This window comes from Sinohyriopsis cumingii, chromosome 1, assembly GCF_028554795.1.
Source record: "Sinohyriopsis cumingii isolate HCF-2022 chromosome 1, ASM2855479v2, whole genome shotgun sequence".
Classification (NCBI taxonomy): Eukaryota; Metazoa; Mollusca; class Bivalvia; order Unionida; family Unionidae; genus Sinohyriopsis; species Sinohyriopsis cumingii.
The window spans coordinates 130,852,410-130,873,017 of record NC_142961.1 but is presented as its reverse complement, the minus strand read 5'-3'; the positions used below and the strand labels follow the sequence as shown (position 1 = coordinate 130,873,017).

Sequence of the window (20,608 nt, the reverse complement as noted above, 5' to 3'; positions counted from 1 at the left end):
ATTAATGGTACATATTGAAGCTGTTTTGGCTTCACTCACTTAGTGTAAAGAAATGTATAAAAACAATAGGGTACCAGACTGTGACTAACGAATCACATGACAAGATCACTTCCTTTACAAACACACAGCAGTTTGTTTAGATGCATACAAAATTGTTTTATCAGTACTGTAGTTGGCAACATGAATAACTTACTCCAAAAAGATCAACATGTCATCGAGGAACTGACCGAGATGTGTGGGTGGGGATGGGGGTCAAGGATCCTGGCAGAAAACTAATGTTGCAAAGACTCAGATAAACAATATCGTGAAAGAAAAGGAAACAATTCTGCAGAAGTGGGAAGGTAAGATCGACAGAGAAAGGAAGACTGTTTGAGCCAGGAGATATTTGTATCCTAATTTGAATGACAAGAAAAAGCAAAAATTTTGTCAGTTGAATTGGGATATGACGACTTTACTGCAAGTAACGGATGGTTGCACAGATTTCAAGTGCGACATAATATTAAGTGTTCTGTACTTAATGGAGAATCACCTGATATTAATAATGAAGTTGTCGAAGATTGGAACAAAAGACTAAACGATATATGCAGAGGATATGACAGCAAGTATATTTTTAATTTGATGAGACTGGTTTGTTTTTTAGGCTGTTACCAACAAAAAGTGACAGATGATGTGATCTGTAACATAATTACAAAGACAGTTTTAAAACTATATCAATGGTTATTCATAACATTCTTTTGAAAATGATGAAACAGTTTGTTTTACATTTACTTCACAACATGCTTGTGATTTTTTAATGAAAATATTAAATGTTTTAGAATTAAATGTATGTGTGACTTTCTTCATATGTATTTACTATTCGCATTTGTCATCCCCCCATAGAAAAGCCACCCTCATTATAAAGCCACTTCCCTGCTGCAATAGGGGTGGTCTTTTAAGAGGGGGACTACTGTATAATAACAATAAAAGGTTTTGTAATTGGTATATATATATATATATATATATATATACAGTCAACTCCACTTAACTGCACATCGGTTAACTGCACACTCCGGATAACTGCACGTAGTCATGCCGGTCCCATTTTTTCCCAATGCTTTTCAATGGGAACAAACTTCGGATAACTGCACTTCGCTTAAATGCACACTCTGGATAACAGCACAATAAATGTTCTTCCATTGGCACATTATTCATTACAATTTTACTCCGGTTAACTGAACAATGTATAGTTAGGATCAGTTATTGCCAGTCCACTGCTGTAGCGCTTCAAATAAGCCGACAATTAAGCCGGTAAATGCAACTTTGTAAATGATTGACTTGTAAATGATGCCATAGGTGGTAGATACATGTATATTTTCGTCCACCAGGGAGCAATAGCGTGGGAACAATCATATTACAGCATGGGAAACCTTATTCTAAACCGTGATTTGAACCGGGGGTAATCATCGGAAATTCAACCTTGAATTTATGAGCGTTTATTTTACAGTCTAAAATGATTAGTCGCAAGTGTAAATCCCTGACGTTAGCTCAGAGGTTGGAGGTCATTAAATGCATTGAGAACGACAAAAGTCAGACCTCTGTTGCACTTGAGTTCAGTGTTAGTCACAGTGTGATTTCGCGAATCCTCAAGAACAAGGAGAAGATCATTGAAGACTGGCAAAATAACAGCAATCCTTCTCAGAAGCGCAAGCGAGGTGGCAAGTCCGAAGAAGTTGAAGAAGCGCTGTTACAATGGTTTGCTCAAGTTCGTAGTTGACAGATTCCGATAAGTGGACCACTGTTGCTTGTAAAAGCTAATCAATTGGCAAATGGTTCGGGTTTGCATGATTTCAAACCAACAAATGGATGGTTGGAAAGATGGAAAATCCGCAACGGAATTCAATTTAAACGACAACACGGCGAAAAACAGGATGCAGACGACTTTGGAGCTGAACGATGGGTAATTGATGTTCTACCCGAAATTGTTAGACTACCAACCAAAAGACATCTTCAATGCCGATGAAACTGGGTTGTACTGGTGGGCGTTACCTGATGGGACTTTGTCTTTCAAAGGAGCTGAAGCACCGGGATGTAAGATTGCCAAAGATCGTTTGACAATTTTGCTTGCATGCAATATGGATGGTAGCAAAAAATTGGATGCCTTGGTGATTGGCAAAAGCAAATCCCCTCGATGTTTTAAGAATTTGAAAAAGCTGCCAGTACAGTACGAGGCAAACAAAAACGCCTGGATGATGACAGAAATTTGGAAGCGATGGTTGAAGGGCGTTGACAATCAAATGTGTTTGCAAAAGAGAAGCATCATTATGCTGTGCGACAATTGTGCAGCTCACGGTGACGGCTTCAAACTGTCAAATGTTAAGATTTTTCCTTCCTCCGAACACAACTTCTCTGATTCAACCAATGGATCAAGGAATTATAGCGAATTTCAAGAAGTTCTATAAATCGCTTGTTGTTCGAAAACTGCTGTCAGACATTGATGGATCATCTCCCGAAGAAAAAGCGTCCAACCAGACAAGGAAGCAGACAGTTTTAGATGCACTTCATATGATTAGAAATGCCTGAAGCAATGTAACACAGTCAACCGTAGCAAACTGCTATAGGCGGGCCAGTTTTTCGGTACCTTCTGATGACGAGTCACTTGATGACCCCACCTATATCGGCGAAACCCCATTCGAAACGCCGCACGGCATGAATGTAGAAGAATTTGAAAAATATGTTGCTATAGATGACGGTCTTCAGACAGAAGGTGAAATCGATGACTCAACCATCGTTACAGCTCTTACAGAGACAAAACAAGAAGAAAATGACGAAAGAAGTGATGACGACAATGCAGTAGATGACCAGGTTTCATCTAAAGTCACTATTCAGTCACTCCAGAATTTACGCAGATTCATGGAACAGAGAGAATGTGAGCTGTTTGAAACGTTTTACAAAACAGAGTCGGCAATTCACCAACTTATTAGTAAAACTTGTGTGCAGACATCAATTGCCGATTTCTTTCGGAAATCATACATTCGTGTTTTGCTGATTTAAAGATTTACTGTACCATACTTCGGTTAACTGCACACTCCGTTTGACTGCACAGTCTCGTGACGGGCCCGAGGCTGTGCAATTAACCGATGTTGACTGTATATATATATATATATATCATAATATAGTGCATGTGTCACAATTACAGAAAACACTCACACGTATGCCAATATAATCAGCTGCTACCAACTGTTGGTACTAAATCGGATGAGATACAATGTAATCACCGCTGTACCTTTAGACTGAAAACACTGTATTTGGCCTTTTTAGAAATGTTTTATTTTCTATTCACTGGTGTTTGTTTCAGGCAACTTAGACCAATTGCAATTTTCGTCTTATTGGCCTCTCTATTTTGAACAGTAGTAACCACTTAGCACTTGTAGCTGTATAGGTTCAAATATATTTGCACTGCACGAAATGCCACGTTGCATGAAATATTAATTACGGAAATGAACGTATGCTTTTTTTCGTAAGAAAGCCTACATATTATATGATAAGATAGACACCAATATTACATTTACCAGAATTGAATTGCCGTTAATGCATTCAACATAAATAAATTATACACGGTAAAAAATATGCAGTAAGGTCCTGATTCATCTTTCAAAATACATTCATGACTGTGGTACCTGTATTGCATATGCAACTGGCAAAAAGCCACCTCAACTCTGTGATCTCTGTGATATTACCCAATAATGAGTTATGATGATGTTTTTGTTTTATTAGATACAATGTAATCACCACTGTACCTTTAGACTGAAAACATTGCATTTGGCCTTTTTAGAAATGTTTTATTTTCTATTCACTGGTGTTTGTTTCAGGCAACTTAGACCAATTGCAATTTTCGTCTTATTGGCCTCTCTATTTTGAACAGTAGTAACCACTTAGCACTTGTAGCTGTATAGGTTCAAATATATTTGCACTGCACGAAATGTCACGTTGCATGAAATATTAATTACGGAAATGAACGTATGCGTTTTTTTTGTAAGAAAGCCTACATAATATATGATAAGATAGACACCAATATTACATTTACCGGAATTGAACTGCCGTTAATGCATTCAACATAAATAAATTACACACGGTAAAAAATATGCAGTAAGGTCCTGATTCATCTTTCAAAATACATTCATGACTGTGGTACCTGTATTGCATATGCAACTGGCAAAAAGCCACCTCAAGTCTGTGATCTCTGTGATATTACCCAATAATGAGTTATGATGATGTTTTTGTTTTATTAGATCGTCATTTCATATATTTAGTGAAATTTTAACAACATATTATATTGTAGATTTATATCATATGCTTGTTGAGCAATTGGAATTTTTCATTCCAGATCGTGTGATCTAAGGGCATATTTAACTGACTTATCTGCATTTTCATTATTCATAATATTAATATAGAACCCTTTATCTGAACCAAGTAGCCATTATCATTTTCAGCCTTTTTATAAAATTAAACTAAACCCAAAATAATAAATATTTTTGAATTCATTCTTTAAAGTAGATTCCAAAAGAAACATTTTAAGAAATGGGTATTATAGCAGGTTATTTCGATTTAGTTAAACTTATTCATGATTGACTATATAATAGCACAAGTGTTAAAATCAGACAAATTAATAAATGGTATATTCATTAAAAAACAAACATGAGATTAATTTTCGTGAAATGAAATGTAATGAACTTAAGAATACTTTAAATAAACATAATATTTTAGAAGATTATAAATCTGCATTAAAATCTTTTTACTTCATACACGTTGGCACTGAAAGTGCAATGGGAGTTGCGACTGCCACTTTAGCATTGCAGTGGTATGTAGCTTTTAATTTACTAGTTTTTACAGGAAGTTGTGTAACTTTACTAGATATTGTTCAAAATACCTTTAAAGACAAACTGGCATACAAAAAAGGATTAAAGTTGGGTAAGAGTTTAACCTCTCATATAAATACGTTGAATAGTATTAATGTAATGTTTAGTAAGGGAATACATCGCAATGAAATAAATCACACCATATTTAATATCAAGAAATGCTTCGATGTCAGAGCTGGATTGTGTCAAAAGTTTCTCGTTACTTTTTCATGGAATACTGCCTTGTGACGAAGTCTAGTTACATTGTTGAGTAAGGTCAATCATTGAACGAAATAAATGTTTCCAATCCAGTTGATAACAACGACGGTAAACTGTACATCTTATTTAGAGAATACAGCTGGCTTAATTTGAAAATTTCAATATTTTACCTTAATAAAAGCCAGCTGTACCATATATCTGACAAGAATGAAACCACAAACCATATGAATACCTGGTTGATTCTGCTATGCTAAAATGTACACGGAGAAACTGAAATAATGAACAGCTGTGTCGATCTGTATAATGTGTATTAATTTTGATGATTATGTATTGGTTTATCTAGTAGATATTTAGTTAATGCCATATTAAATACTAGTTTTCTTTATAGCTGCAAGTTTGTACTTTAAGATGAGGCCTTTTTAGTAAATACATTACACGTGTTCACAATAGTGGTAATCATGTTGATGACATCTGACGATTTCACGTTGGTCCAGTTCAAGTATTCTTGCTTGAAGGAAATATAATACCTGTTTCACAGTTTCTTCCAGTGAAACCTTCCTTGCATATGCAAATAAAACTTCCTTGAGTGTTGATGCAATATCCGCTCTTGTTACAAACACTGTCTCCATTTTTGCATTCGTCCACATCTGGAATGAAATGTTACGTTTTGCAGTCAGAAATTTTTATTCTTATTTTTATCCTTACAGCTTTGGAAGTTTATACCATTTCATTTATTAACCTTTAAAGAATATATTGTATCTTATTAAGAATAGTTTCTAAATGTTAATATTCCTTCATAATTGTAAATTGCAACTAGCAACCAGTTTCCTTCGTAGACAATGCAATTTTTATATAGCTGATGCAAGAAGCTTATAAACACTTATGTTGAGCATATGAGAGGTTCCATACAAGTATTACTTAAACAGTGTTTTAAATGTAAATTTGGTTATATATATATATATATATATATTGAGCTAATAGGGTGGTCAGCAATGGGCTCTTTAATATATCTGGAGTTAAGGTTGGTCTGCAGTGAGCTATTAAATATATTCTTGAGCTAAGGTTAATCTGCATTAGGCTATTCAATACATCTTCATTTAATAGGTTGGTCTGCATTGGGCCATTAAAAATATGTCTTGAATTAAGGTTGATCTGCACTGGGGTATAACATATATCTCATGTTAAGTTTGGACTACACTGGAGTACTACATATATATTGATGGGCATTAACAAGTCACACAACAATGTGTTAACATCCCTGAAAATGGTCATGTAATACCAAATGTTCTTGTATCATGGCAAACTGAAAAATGCCCAACATCCCCAAACTACACCAGTTTTGTTAGCTAACAATGAAGAAGGTGGGAAGATGGAGACTATTAACTGCTATCTGGGATAAAGTAGTCTTCGGTGATTAAAATGCAAAAGTTTTACAATGCACAGTTTTCTTAAACTAACTGAAGCACAAGGCTTAAATTAGCATCATAGTCTTCATTGTGAACAATTTATTGCTGAAAAGTATGTTCACAGAAAATATGTGAAATATAATGGCACGGCAAGTAAATATGTAAAATTGTAATGGCAGGGCAAGTAAATATGTGAAATATAATGGCAGTGCAAGTAAATATATGAAATGTAATGGCAGGGCAAGTTAATATATGAAATGTAATGGCAGGGCAAGTAAATATGTGAAATGTAATGGCAGGGCAAGGAAAAATGTGAAATGTAATGGCAGGGCAAGTAAATATGTGAAATGTAATGGTAGGGCAAGTAAATATATGAAATGTAATGGCAGGGCAAGTAAATATATGAAATGTAATGGCAGGGCAAGTAAATATATGAAATGTAATGGCAGGGCAAGTAAATATGTAAATATATGAAATGTAATGTCAGGGCAAGTAAATATATGAAATGTAATGGCAGGGCAAGTAAATATGTGAAATGTACTGGCAGGGCAAGTAAATATGTGAAATGTAATGGCAGGGTAAGCAAATATGTGAAATGTAATGGCAGGACAAGTAAAATATATTAAGGTTATGAACTTGGTAATTTCAAACAAACGAATTCAACAGTATCACTAGGAGAGAAAGATATCCACTAAATATTCACAGTGCTAAATTGGCATGGTTTCCCCACCAAATGGATGAAGTTTATGCAGTATTTTGCAATACCTCCCACTTTACTTTGCTGTACTGAAACAAATAAACAAGTTAAACATAAGCATATTGTTTTGTCCTTAATATCTGATGAAGCTACTGCCAAACTGGACTATTAGTTAATGCAAAATTTTGATAAATGATCTACATTCCTCATTCCCATGGAAGCCTCTCGAGTTATGGAAACAACATGAACTCTGTCCTGGGAAGCCAAAGTCTAGCATAATTCCAAACACTCTGATGCATAATTTAACAAAATTGAAGCAGAGGCTGCAGTCATACAATATTTAGAGATGTAAAAGTAAATCCTGAGATTTGAAATGTCATAATGTTCAGTAAGCTAGTGTATCATTTGACTTCCAGGCACATTTACCTGCATCTGCAGGTCAAAGAACATTTTTACCATGTTCCTTAATTCTGCAGAAACTATTTTCACTGAGTTTTTAGAAGTTGCATGGAATACTATACTCATCTTTCTTTATACACATTTTCTTTATGACTTATTCATAATAACAATATGAAACTATACAGTTTCAACTTTTTTCTGATGGAGCATCATTTTGCTCTTGAATCTTCCTTCTCAACATAAACTGCATTGTATTCATGTTGATAGTTTTCATCAATGAGATGTACAATTTAATTTTTTTAAACTGCTCTCTTATAAGACAGCATTGCTTGCCAAAATATGAGAAATATCTGACTTCTGATGTCAGAAACCTAAAACCCATTGTGTATATTTAACCAGTGCCTGATTAGTGCCCTTAATATATGAGATTGCTTTGGACAAGGCCTTTACAATATTTACACCCATACAATTAAGACCATTACAATATTTAGACCTCAAGGATTAAGACCTTAATAATATTTAGACCCTCTTTTATTAAGACCTTACCAATATTTAGATCTCAATAATTAAAACCTTACAATATTTAGACCTTGATGATTAAGGCCTTAACAATATTTAGACCTAAATAATTAAGACCTTAATAATATTTAGACCTTGACAATTAAGGTCTTAACAATATTTAGACCTCAATGATTTAGATACTGACAATTAAAACCTAAACAATATTTAGACCTTAACAATTAAAATGTAAACAATATTTAAACCTTAGTGATTAAGACCTTAACAATATTTAGATTTCAACGATTAAGACCTTAACAATATTTAGACCTTGATGATTAAGGTCTTAACAATATTTAGATCTAAACAATTAAGACCTTAACCATATTTAGACCTTGACAATTAAGACTGTAACAATATTTAGACCATATATATATATATATATATATATATATATATTGCTTGGCATCCGTCCGCCTATGGGAGACGATGGCGTAGCTCCAAAGTACGCTTTTGCTTATCCTTCTTTTTAGCTCTCTTTTCAGCTTGTTTTATTCTTCTCTCTTCCTCTGCATTTTGAACTCCCTGCCTGACAGCTAGATGCCAGCTTGAATGGTTGTTTGCACAGCTCTCCCAGTCGTTGACACAGATGTTTGCCGTCTTCATATCCTTCTTGCAAACATCTTTGTAGCGCAGATGTGGTCGTCCAGTTGGTCGTGCACCTTCTGCTAACTCCCCATATAACAGGTCCTTGGGAATGCGACCTGGGTCCATTCTCTTGACATGGCCAAGCCAGCGAAGGCGCCTCTCGCTGAGTATGGAGAACATGCTGTTCATGTTGGCACGCTGTAGAACCTCTGTGTTGGGTACTTTGTCCTGCCACTGGATGTGCAGAATGTGCCGCAGACATCTCAGGTGGAAACTGTTGAGTTTCCTCTCGTGTCTTGCATAGGTGGTCCATGTTTCGCTGCTGTAGAGAAGTGAGCTGAGCACGCAGGCTTGGTAGAATTGCAGTTTGGTCTTCTCTGTGAGGCTGGGGTTGTTCCAGACCCTATGGTTAAGTCTGGCCATCACTGCTGCTGCCTTGGCAATCCTGCCGCTCACCTCAGAATCAATGGAGAGTGAGCTGGAGATGTTAGACCCGAGGTATGTGAAGTTCTTGACAACTTCCAAATTGTGCCCATCGATGGAGACAGAGGGAGAGGAGTCTGTGTCCTGTGCCATGACATTCATTTTCTTCAAACTGATGGTCAGTCCAAATTCCTTACATGCATGGGAGAGGCGGCATACCAGCTGCTGAAGTCCATCTTCCGTGTGTGATGTCAAGGCTGCATCATCGGCAAAGAGCAATTCACGGATGAGTACCTCTGTGACTTTAGTCTTAGCACGGAGACGGGCGATGTTGAACAGCTTGCCGTCAGCCCTGGTATGGATGTACACTCCCTCGCTGCAGTTCTTGAATGCGTACCGGAGAAGCATGGAGAAGAAGATGGCAAAGAGCGTCAGCGCAAATACACAGCCTTGTTTTACTCCACTGATGACTGGGAATGCTTCAGATGTTGCACCACTGAAGCACACTGTGCTGTGCATGTTCTCGTGGAACGACATAATGACAACAGACGTGGGGGGGGCAGCCGATCTTCTGCAGGAGTCTGAAGAGTCCACTCCGACTAACCATGTCGAACGCCTTCGTCAGGTCTATGAAGGCAATGTAGAGGGGCATCAGCTACTCGCGACACTTCTGCAGCTGACGTAGTGAGAAGATCAAGTCTACAGTTGACCTGCCAGCTCAAAATCCACACTGGGACTCTGGGTAGACGTGGGAGGCTAGGATCTGCAAGCGCACCAAGGCAACACGGGCAAAAGCCTTTCCGACAATGCTGAGAAGGGAGATGCCCCAATAGTTGTTGCAGTCACTACGGTCTCCTTTGTTTTTGTACAAAGTGACGACGTTGGCGTCACGCATGTCCTGTGGGATGTATCCCTGTTCCCAGCAAAGGCAGAGGAGTGTGTGTAGGGGCTGGAGCAATGCTGGTTTTTCACTCCTGAGGACTTCAAGCGGAATGCCGTCGCTTCCAGGAGTCTTCCCACAGGCAAGGCAATCGATGGCTTTTCCAAGCTCTTCCAGGGTGGGCTGTGTGTCTAGCTCCTCCAAGACAGGCAGGCCTGGAATGGCGTCCAGGGCAGTTCCAGTGACATTGTTTTGGGTTGCATATAGCTCGAGATAGTGCTCAACCCATCACTGCAGTTGTTTCCCCTAGTCTGTGATGACTTCGCCCGTCTTGGACTTGAGGGGGGCGGTCTTGTAGCTGGGGGGGCCTGTCACCTTTTTGATACCCTCATACATTCCACTTGTATCCCTGGTGTCAGCAGCTGTCTGTATACTGTTGCAAAGGTTCAGCCAGTAGGTGTTGGCACAGCGGCGGGCGGTCTTCTGGGCGTTATTCCTTGCAATCCTGAGGGCTTGTAGTGTTCTGGGGCTAGATGCAGCCTTGTATGCCAGGAGGGTTTTCCTCTTTGCCTCAGTCACGGGCTCCATCTCCTCCCAGTTTGCCTCATACCAGTCGACATTCTTTCGCTCCCTCTTCCCGTAAGCTGTGATGGCTGAATTGTACACAGTCATGGATATGGGACCACTTGGAGTCAATGGTGTCATCAGGTGTCACTTTGGCGAGGGCTTCCTTCAGTTTGCTGATGAACTGCTGTGTTTTCTCTGGGTTGCTTGCACAGCAGGTGTTGATGCGTGGGTGACCCTTCTTCTTGGCATGGTGCAGCTTCTTGGGTAATATTCGCACCTTGCTGGCCACGAGGGAATGGTCCATGTCACAATCGGCACTGTGGTAGCTGCGGGTAAGGAGGACACTGGCCAGTTCTGCACGCCTGGTGATGACGAGGTCTAGCTGGTGCCAGTGGCGTGAACGTGGGTGTCTCCACGACACCTGGTGGATCTCCTTGCATTTGAAGAAAATGTTGGTCACACATAGGCTGTGGAAGCAGCACATCTCCAGCAGTCGCTGACCATTCTCGTTGATCTTGCCCCTTCCGTAAAAGCCGAGACAGGTGGACCAGGCCTCATGGTCAGCTCTCACTCTAGCATTGAAGTCTCCTAGTAAGTAAAGACTTTCATTGTTGGGATACTGGATATTGCCTGATCCAGAGCCTCATAAAACTTGTCTTTCTCCTCGTAGGTGGAGCAGAGGGTTGGGGCATACACGCTGAAGATGTTGGCCGGGCCTAAGGATGTTGACAGCCGGAGGGCAAGGATTCTCTTAGTACCTGATGATGGAGGTTCAATGAAGGCGATTAGAGTGTCCTTGACGGCAAAGCCTATACCATGCTGCCTAGGTTCATCCAAGGGCTTCCCCTGCCAAACAAATGTGTAATTGGCTTCCCTGATGGTGCCGCTGTCAGCCAGCAGGGTCTCCTGGAGGCAGGCAATGTCGATGTTCAGTCGGGAGAGTTCTCTGTCAATGACGGCAGTCTTCTGTGCATCGTCGATCTGCTGTAGTTCAGCAGTCAATCCAGGACATGTGGTCCTGATGTTCCAGGTTGCAAAACGAAGAGTTGGAGTCTTCTTATTTCTTCTTTTAGTATTTCCTGATGCAGAGTTTTGTGGCCCACTTGTCGAGATGGTTCTGTAAGCTCCACGCACCCAGTGAAGCAGGCAGGCCATGGCGGTCAGTACCTTAATGACTGGGGGCTGCCCAGCTTGAGGCGGGCGGTAGCTGTCCAGTGAGACCTGGTGATCTCTCCCACCGTCAGAAGTAACCCCTGGCGCCAAGCTCTATACCAATCAATCTTTGACTTAGAACTGGTAAACTGCTACTTCTCATTTTGTGCCGACGCCATATGACGACGCTGGAGTGTCCTCTCCAGTGGAGCTATGAAGCCTGGGCAGGGTGGTATGGAGAATCAGCTGTTGACCATGCAGCAGATCCCCCCTCTCCATGCAGCTGGTGTGCCCAAGGGAATGACGAATGCTGATACAGCTTGGCACCAACGGCATCTACCCGAAGCAACTGGTTTTAAGGCGCCAGTGGGCCGCCTTCACCCCTTCTTCTGTTAGCAGAAAACATGGCCTGCCGGGCTTCAAATCTAAGCCACTCGCGAAGGCCATGAGCTGGATTTTAGTTGACAGAGGCAGTAAGAGACGCAAGCTGTATGGGGCATTTTGGAGGATTGGGGCGCTTGTCTCCCACTCCCACCCCGGGGAATGTCAACCTTAGACCATATATATATATATATATATATATATATATATATATATATATATATATATATATATATATATATATATATATATATATATATATATATATATATATATATATAGATATGTATTCTCTTTCCACAAAGAAATTATATTTTCAAAAAAAAAGAAAACAGTTCATCTGCTGGATAGCTATCTGCAATTTGCTTTACAATATGCATTGAGTAGATGGTTTTTCAAGGCAACCATTATGACAGCAATATTGGATGTACAACTGCCACTATTTTCATTTAGGACCAACTAGGCATCATGAAAAGTATATTGGCAAAAATCCCACATTCGTATAGCCATTCATCTGTGAGTAGTAATAACAAATATTTTCAAGATTGCCACCATAGTGGCCATATTGAGGGCTGGTCATTTTCATGTACAACCAAGCAGACACCATAAGAAGTCTTCTCATGAAAAGCCCACGAAAAAAATGGCTCTCACTTTGAGATGAGTACTGAGACCAAGAGTTTAAAGATGGCCATATACTGGATATCAGATCAGCACCATTTTAATCTAAGATCAACAAAACATTATCAGAAGCCTTACTGAAAACCCCATGATAACATGACCATCCATTCAGGAACAGCAATAAGATTTTCAATATAGCTCCTCTGGCAGCCATATTGGCCACTGACTAGCATCATTGTTATCTGGGTCAATGAGACTTCTTAAGAAGTCTTCTGGTGAAATCCCCATGGCAATTACTTTGCATTCAGGAGGAACAGCAACAAACGTTTCAAGATGGTTATGATGGTAGCCATATTGGACATAAGACAGCACAATTTTCATTTTTGGACAAAACCAGAATCTTGTGAAGTCTTTTAATGAAAGCCCCAAACTGACATGATCATCCATTCAGCAAAAGTAACACTAACAAGAGTTTCAAGATGGCCATTCTAGCAGCCATGTTGGATATCAAACTGGCATCATTTTTATTTGGATCAACTAAATATCATATGAAGTCTTCTCATGAAAACCCCATGTCAATATGACTTTCTGTTCAGGACAAGTAGGAATTTCAAGATGGCAACCATGGCAGCCATACTGAAAATCAGATCAGCACCATGTTCATTTAGGACCAGCTAGATGTCATAAGAAGTCATTCAGTAAAAACGCCATATTTTAAAAACCGTCCATTCAGGAAAAGTAACAAGATTTCAAGATGGCTGCTCTGGTGAATTACAGGATATCAGATTGGCACTAAATGACCATCCATTCTGGAGGAGTTGTGAAAACAAGAATTTCAAGATGGCTACGGTGACAGTCTTTTTGGCTGTCCAAGCAGCACCATTTTCATTTAGGACCAACTAAACCTTGGGACGAATCTGTTTGTAAAGTTTTATGGCATACCTCCATGTAGTTTAGGAGGAGTAGCCATAATTAACTAGTGATAATGGATTGATCACGGAGAACAGAATATCCCAGTGAACTCTTTTGGTCTATGACCAATAGAGCTAAAGATCATTGTGACCAAGTACAGGTTAACTCAAATGACAAATGCAAAGTTTGAAGGCTCTGCCTTGAACAGTGTAGATGGTGTGACATAAAATAGTGCAAAATGTCATAATCCCTGCACTTTCTTTGAAAAGCATATAATTACAACGCACTTCCTGAAAGTGATCTGAATAAGCTTTATGACAATGCATCAAACCAAGTTCCAAGTTTATGGCTCAAAACCTTCATTAAGAAGGAAGTGAAAAGACTGCTATTATTAATTGTCAATACCAGTGGATCTGCAATGGAACAATGCTACAGAGTAATCAAAATGAAGGTTTGATTATTTTTAAATCAAATTCAATCTATTGTGTAACTAAACAATACCAGATAATCGGAACTACCACATTCATCATATGTATACATGCTTTAATAAGTACACATTCTGCTTTCTCATCAGAACTTGCATAAAATTGGCAATTCAGGAGAATTTGAGACAAGATTTTCAAGTTCACTGTGGCAGCCATATCTGAGGCTGCTAAAAGAGACCACCTGTCAAGAGAGAGACCATTATGTTTTGGCAGAAGGGTTGGTCTTTCAAGACAGGTTCCACTGTACTAAACAATGTCACACTCAGGCAGGGCACAGTGATGGGATCTTGTTTATCACATAACAGCAAAGACCATGCAGGTTACCAGTGCTAAACAATGCTGAAAAAGATAACTGCAGTGTGATGAGATTACATTTACCACATAATTGCAAAATTTCATACAAAAGTAGTGCACAGTTGTGAAGTCCTGTATGTCACATATCAGAAAAAGACTATCCATTACTTGCAATTAACAATGTTGCAGTAAGGTGGTGCATGGTGACAAGATCCTATTTATCACACAATGGCAAAGACTATGCACATTATCATACAGTATAGTGACATCCTATTTATCACATAATGGCAAGGATTATGCACTTTATCACACTGTATGGTGACAAGATCCTATTTATCACACAATGGCAAAGACTATACACATTATCACGCTGTATGGTGACATCCTATTTATCACACAATGGCAAAGACTATGCACATTATCAAACTAAACAATTTTGCAATACTGCAGTTCAAAGTGAGGAGATCCTAAGTATATGATACAATGGCAAAGACCATACATTGTTGGTATTAAATAATGTCACAATAAGACAATCCACAGGGTAAAGATCCTATTTATCACCAAAGCAGGTGGCCAAGTGGTCTAAAGTGCTCACCTTTACCAATCATTGCCATCTTACTTACTGTCCACAAAAGGTTCAAGTCTTAGACTCAGCCAAAGTGTGTATGTAAGAAAGCTTGCCAGAAGCTTCCCATGGGTCGGTAGGTCATACCGAGGTTTTCCCAGGTTCTTCCTTCACCAGTTATACTGGCAGCCTATCTTGCAGTGAAAAATGGCATTGAACCCCAAAACAACAACATACTAACAGTAATGACATTAAAATATGATGTGACAACTTATGTTAATATCAAGAAATTTCATTACCTGCTTCACAAAGGTAGTGGACCTCAACATATTTATATGTGTCGGGACATGGATCACTAAACACATCATTTGATGCATTGAAAGTGCAGTTATTGTGACCATCGCATCTACAAGGAAAGAAAAACAAAAAGAATGGCTGCATGCAAATGGAAATGTGACGAGTGTGAAGAGCCCAATATGATAAAGGATGAATACAAATCACAATATAGCTTCTTTTAACAGCTGTAAAAGGTATGACAAACTTTTGTCCAAATAAGAGTACATGTGTAAAAGAATATTTAAAAAAAAAACAATTGCACTCTGTTCAACACCATTTCAGTTTTAAATGTGTGGACTTCCATAATACAGTACAATGATAGCTGTCACAATTACTAATCATCCAACCTTTTCCCTCTTGTGGACTAATGAGACTGCAGTGTTTACAAATGTAAATGGCCTAGTTTATATTCATGCCTGTGAACATTTGTATGTCCAGTAAGTCCAGTTGCTTTACTGATTTTTTCATCATATACATGTATACAGCAGTATAAATTAATATCATGACTATGGTATAATATTGTTTTACCCAAATCGTCAGAAAGACTTGTCTTAAAATTAAATTCTGTCATTATTCAAGGTCTAAGACATAAAGCAAATGAAACTATCTCTAGTATGGCATGTGCATTGTCTATGGCTTGCATATAAATACCATATATGCTCGCTTACCAGTCAAATCCAACTGCGAACAATTTGTACCCTGATCTACCATCACATACTGCACTGACAAGTCCAGGTTTATGTTATTTGTTCCACTGATTACTCCTAACAAATTCAATAGACCCAGACTTGACAGTGCATTATGTAACAGTAAGAATATAAGCAGTTGTCAACAGTAAACAAAATGTACCGAGTTAAGTATCAAGTTTTAAATCAGTTTGATTAAAATAGTTCATTTCAGATAATGTAAGCCATCAACACGTTTAGAAAGCTAGTAAACACTGCATCCTTTATGGAACAACAGAATATTCTTCAATTACATGACTTATTCTTGAGCTGGTTATAACCTAGACTAAATATCCGTCTGTCAATTTTGAGTGTATGATTGTTGTTTTATTGTGCAAAAACATTTCCAAGTATGTTAAATGACAATAATTCCTTTACATGTATATAATTCTAATAAGAAGCAATTCATTAAAAACAAAACTCACCAAGCCAAAGACGATCATTCAGAATGAATAGCAATAATAAGTTGGCCATTGTGGTGACTATACTGAATGTTCAAGTGGCACCCTTTCATTTAGAACCAACCAGACATTATAATTTTCATGGTGAAGACCCAACGCAGGAATAGCCATAACAAGGATTTTAAGATGGCCACTATGGCTGCCATAATGGACATAAGACTGGCACCATTTTCATTTAGAACCATCCAGGCATCAAAGTATTATGGTAAAATCCCATGCTGATATGACCAGCCATTCAGGAGATGCAGCAAATCCAAGATTTTCAAGGTCACTGTAGCAGGAATATTGGATACCGCCAACTAGATGTCCCAAGAAATCTTCTAGTGAAAACCCTATGTCAATGTGACTCTTCACTGAGGAGAAAAAGATTTTAAAACCAACTAGACTATAAAATTTTCATGTCTAAAGTACTGTCAAGCACCATGCTGAGTTATGAACTGTTGCCATGGAAATATGCTTCTGGTTAAAATAACACAATTATTTTTCTTAATCTGCTAATTGCTGTGTCTTACTAAAATTTATCCACAAGTACTGTTAAAGTAATCAAATGCTGTTGATCTATAAGTACTATGCATTTTCAAAAATAATCAAATTTTCACAAGAAGCAAATGCCACTGGAGTGCAAAGATATATATATAAAACTTCACAGTAATACATGACAGACATTTCAAGATATTAGAAATGTAAAGAACAATTAGGATTTAAACGTAACTCATACTAACAATACTGGTGTATGTGTGTGTGATTTGGATTTTTAACGTAACTTTAACAATTTTTCAGTCATATCACTCGTGTAAACTCTGATACATTATAAGGGTTAAACTTTATAAAATCAATGCTGTTAAACCTGATGAAGTGTATGTGCTAAACTTTATGAAACAAAGGGTTAAACCAAGTCACCATCAAATCCTGTACTAGCAATTTCCCTCAATAACTTATTTTTGAAAATGCAAATACAGTGTGACCCATCTATACCGCACTCCGTTATAAGGCAAATTCGGATATAACGTGGTTGTGGCGTGGATCCCGAAATTTCATATACATGTATTTTTCTTGTGAACAAAAAAAAAATCTTAACAAGTACGAAAAAACGTAAAAAGTTGCTTATCATTTTGGGAAAGAGATCGCGTATGAATAATACAAGACAATCGTGGCATGGCTCCTGAAATTTTACATGCATTTTTCTTGTACATGAAAAAGTATTTTCTTCTTAAAAGTTTGAAGAAAAGAAACTGCATAACAAGTTTGTTCTGGGATCGCGTAGGTCTTAGCCAATGTCGCAAACTCGGATTGTTTTGCCTTATTGGCTGCAAAACATACCATGTGTCTTTTTATTTATTGGCAACATTGTTGGCTGTTTAAACTTTTATATACAACTATTGGTTTGGAGTGCAGAAATTCAGAGACCCCATGAAAGGAAGCAGCAAACTGGGATATAAAATGCACTGAAATTTATTTATTGTTACATAAACAAATTCTTTGTCCATACTGACAAACCATCTAAACAGTGCATTGTTATATCATAATCCGCTTAATTTAACATATAGCAGGAGTTCTGTATGCTGTGAAATATCCGCTTTTTTGTTGCTGACCTTTACGGTAACAGAGATCAACTGGATAAGGCATTGTCTCGTAATCTATCTTTCATCGGATTTTTGGCCGCTCGCTAGTAAATTAATATATTTACTAAGACTGACATTAGTATGTGGATGGTAAGTAAAATTCCTCTTCTTGTCACTCAGAATTAAATCCTTCAGAACACTCACGTTTTTTGTAATAATTCCCATCATCATAACACCTGCGTCTCTATTGTCCGTTGATTCATAGTTAATTTTCAGACACATGCGTGGAAGGCAGCATCATGCTGCAACCACAAAAGTAAAAAAGAAAATATATCATATTTATTGGTTTATTCAGTAGGCATGGAGGGACAGTAACTAGAATATTCTAAATGACGACCAATTCCTTTTTACAAATGTACCCCAATAAAATAGTTTGCTGAAATTTCTAAGGAAACAGATTACCTTTGAAACACCTACTGTTATGAAAACATAACCAGCAAATGTAAAAAATACCAGTCTCAATCATGCAATACAATTATTTGATGTTGCCACCACAATAAGAAATGGGCATTCATTTGGTTCTCCAAAGCTGTCCTTTAGTGATGACTTCAATAGCGCATGCAACCTTCATCATGTACCGAATGTTGGTCTTAGTGACCACTATCCTACTTTTTTGACAAGAAAGGTTAAATGCAAGAAAAATAAGAAAAATACACATAAAACGATCACTTACAGATCGTTTCAAAAAATCATTGAAAACATTTGCAATGTCAGTTTCATCAGTGACTATTTGCAGATTTGTATCCTTCCATGTCAGACATAGTTCATCACTATCAAGATTTGTCCTTCTTTGCCGTGTAGAGATAAGTAATATTTTAGTTTTACCAGTATTTACCACCATGCCATTACATGTGCACCAGTTTTCCAGTTTGTTTCCTGTGCCTTTCAGGGAGAAAATGTCTTATCCTACTGAGAAGCCATAAACATGAATTGACTTTTTTACTGGCATGTTTGATATGTTCAGTCCATGATAGGTTATTATCTACCAGAACACCAAGTAGCCTATCATGACAGACTATTTGCAGATTTGTATCCTTCCATGTCAGACATAGTTCATCACTATCAAGATTTGTCCTTCTTTGCCGTGTTGAGATAAGTAATATTTTAGTTTTACCAGTATTTACCACCATGCCATTACATGTGCACCAGTTTTCCAGTTTGTTTAGTGCATTCTGTAAAGAAATTTCGAGCTCATGCTTTGTGTTTTGGATGTCTGACAATGTTGTGTCATCTGCATAGAGATCTGTAGATGTTATTGAGTCTCTTAGTAAAAGTGGTAGGTCATTAATAAATAAAATGAATAGTAGTGGACCTAGAATTGAGCCTTGTGGTACTCCATATCTAATTGTTTCAGGTTCAGACATTTTCTCCCTGAAAGGCACAGGAAACTATTTTATAACAGTTACATACAACCCTATTTGGACTACTGTAGTACAGTATGGGGTAATTCAAATGATAAAAACATAGCAAAGCTGGCACATCTTCAAAAAAGAGCATTTGGGCTAATATCAATCCAGAAAGAAAGCAAGGAAAGTTTAGCTGGTAGGTTAAAAATATTACCTATTAAAGACCGAATCTGTTTGAGAAAAGCCAAATTAATGTACAGGATATCTCAGAATAGTGCTCCTGAATATTTACAATCACTATTCCAGTATAGGCTACCTGGTAATACTCCCCACCTGCGATCCATGTCAACCAAACAGTATAAAATTCCCAAACCAAATAAGGAGTTATTTAAAAAAAGTTTCCAATACTCTGGAACTCTGCTCTGGAATAGTATTCCAGCTGAGATTAGAAATGCCCACTCTATTTCCTTCTTCCAAACCCAATATATCCAGTGGCTTCAGAGATGCAGCTTAAATAAATGAATTCCTTTGTATGAGGGCCTCAAGGTAGATTAGTTTTTAGCTAATTGTGTTACCCTCTTTAAATAAGGTCATTATTATTATTATTATTATTATTATTATCAAAGAAAGCCGACTACAATCTTTCAATAACAGCAAAGAACTTTACTTCAAAGGAAGTCAGTACCAAACTTAATAAAAGTGATGGAATCTGATGGATTTTTGCATTTTCCAACATGACTGGAACACATGGACTGTGCTGTGAAAGTTTCCTTTTTGTAGGGAGAAAGTTTATGCTTACGAACGCTACCAACGGCAGCTTAAAACGCAAACTAACTTTTACAGACTTGGAACGTATTTTAAAGTAAATATGTTTTGTTATTCATTTCGTGATTGTGCTGTTTTTCCACTGAATTCAGACTAATATGACCTGTTACAAAGTCATTGAATATTATAAAGCTGTGTGTGTGCATATTTGTGATGTAATCACTTGTATTGTGGATTCAGTGTATATGATGAGGTTCGTGGGTGAGTACACGGTGTTGATATTCTATTCATGCTATACATTAGACATTTATATTAAAAAGTAAACTACTGTATTA

The 20,608-nt window shown here is 37.8% G+C and overlaps 1 protein-coding gene across 3 annotated transcripts in view; it reads right to left on the bottom strand.

The window, feature by feature from the left end:
- Nucleotides 1-20,608, bottom strand: part of LOC149807866 (uncharacterized) — an 84,725-nt gene that overhangs the window by 14,356 nt on the left and 49,761 nt on the right. For all 3 annotated transcript variants that reach the window (XM_089971411.1, XM_089971424.1, XM_089971417.1), the window contains exons 4-5: nucleotides 15,318-15,424; nucleotides 5,621-5,740 (exon numbers count right to left, since the gene is read on the bottom strand). In XM_089971411.1, coding sequence (XP_089827537.1) covers nucleotides 5,621-5,740; nucleotides 15,318-15,424 — 227 coding nt within the window. The remainder of the gene's footprint in view (nucleotides 1-5,620; nucleotides 5,741-15,317; nucleotides 15,425-20,608) is intronic.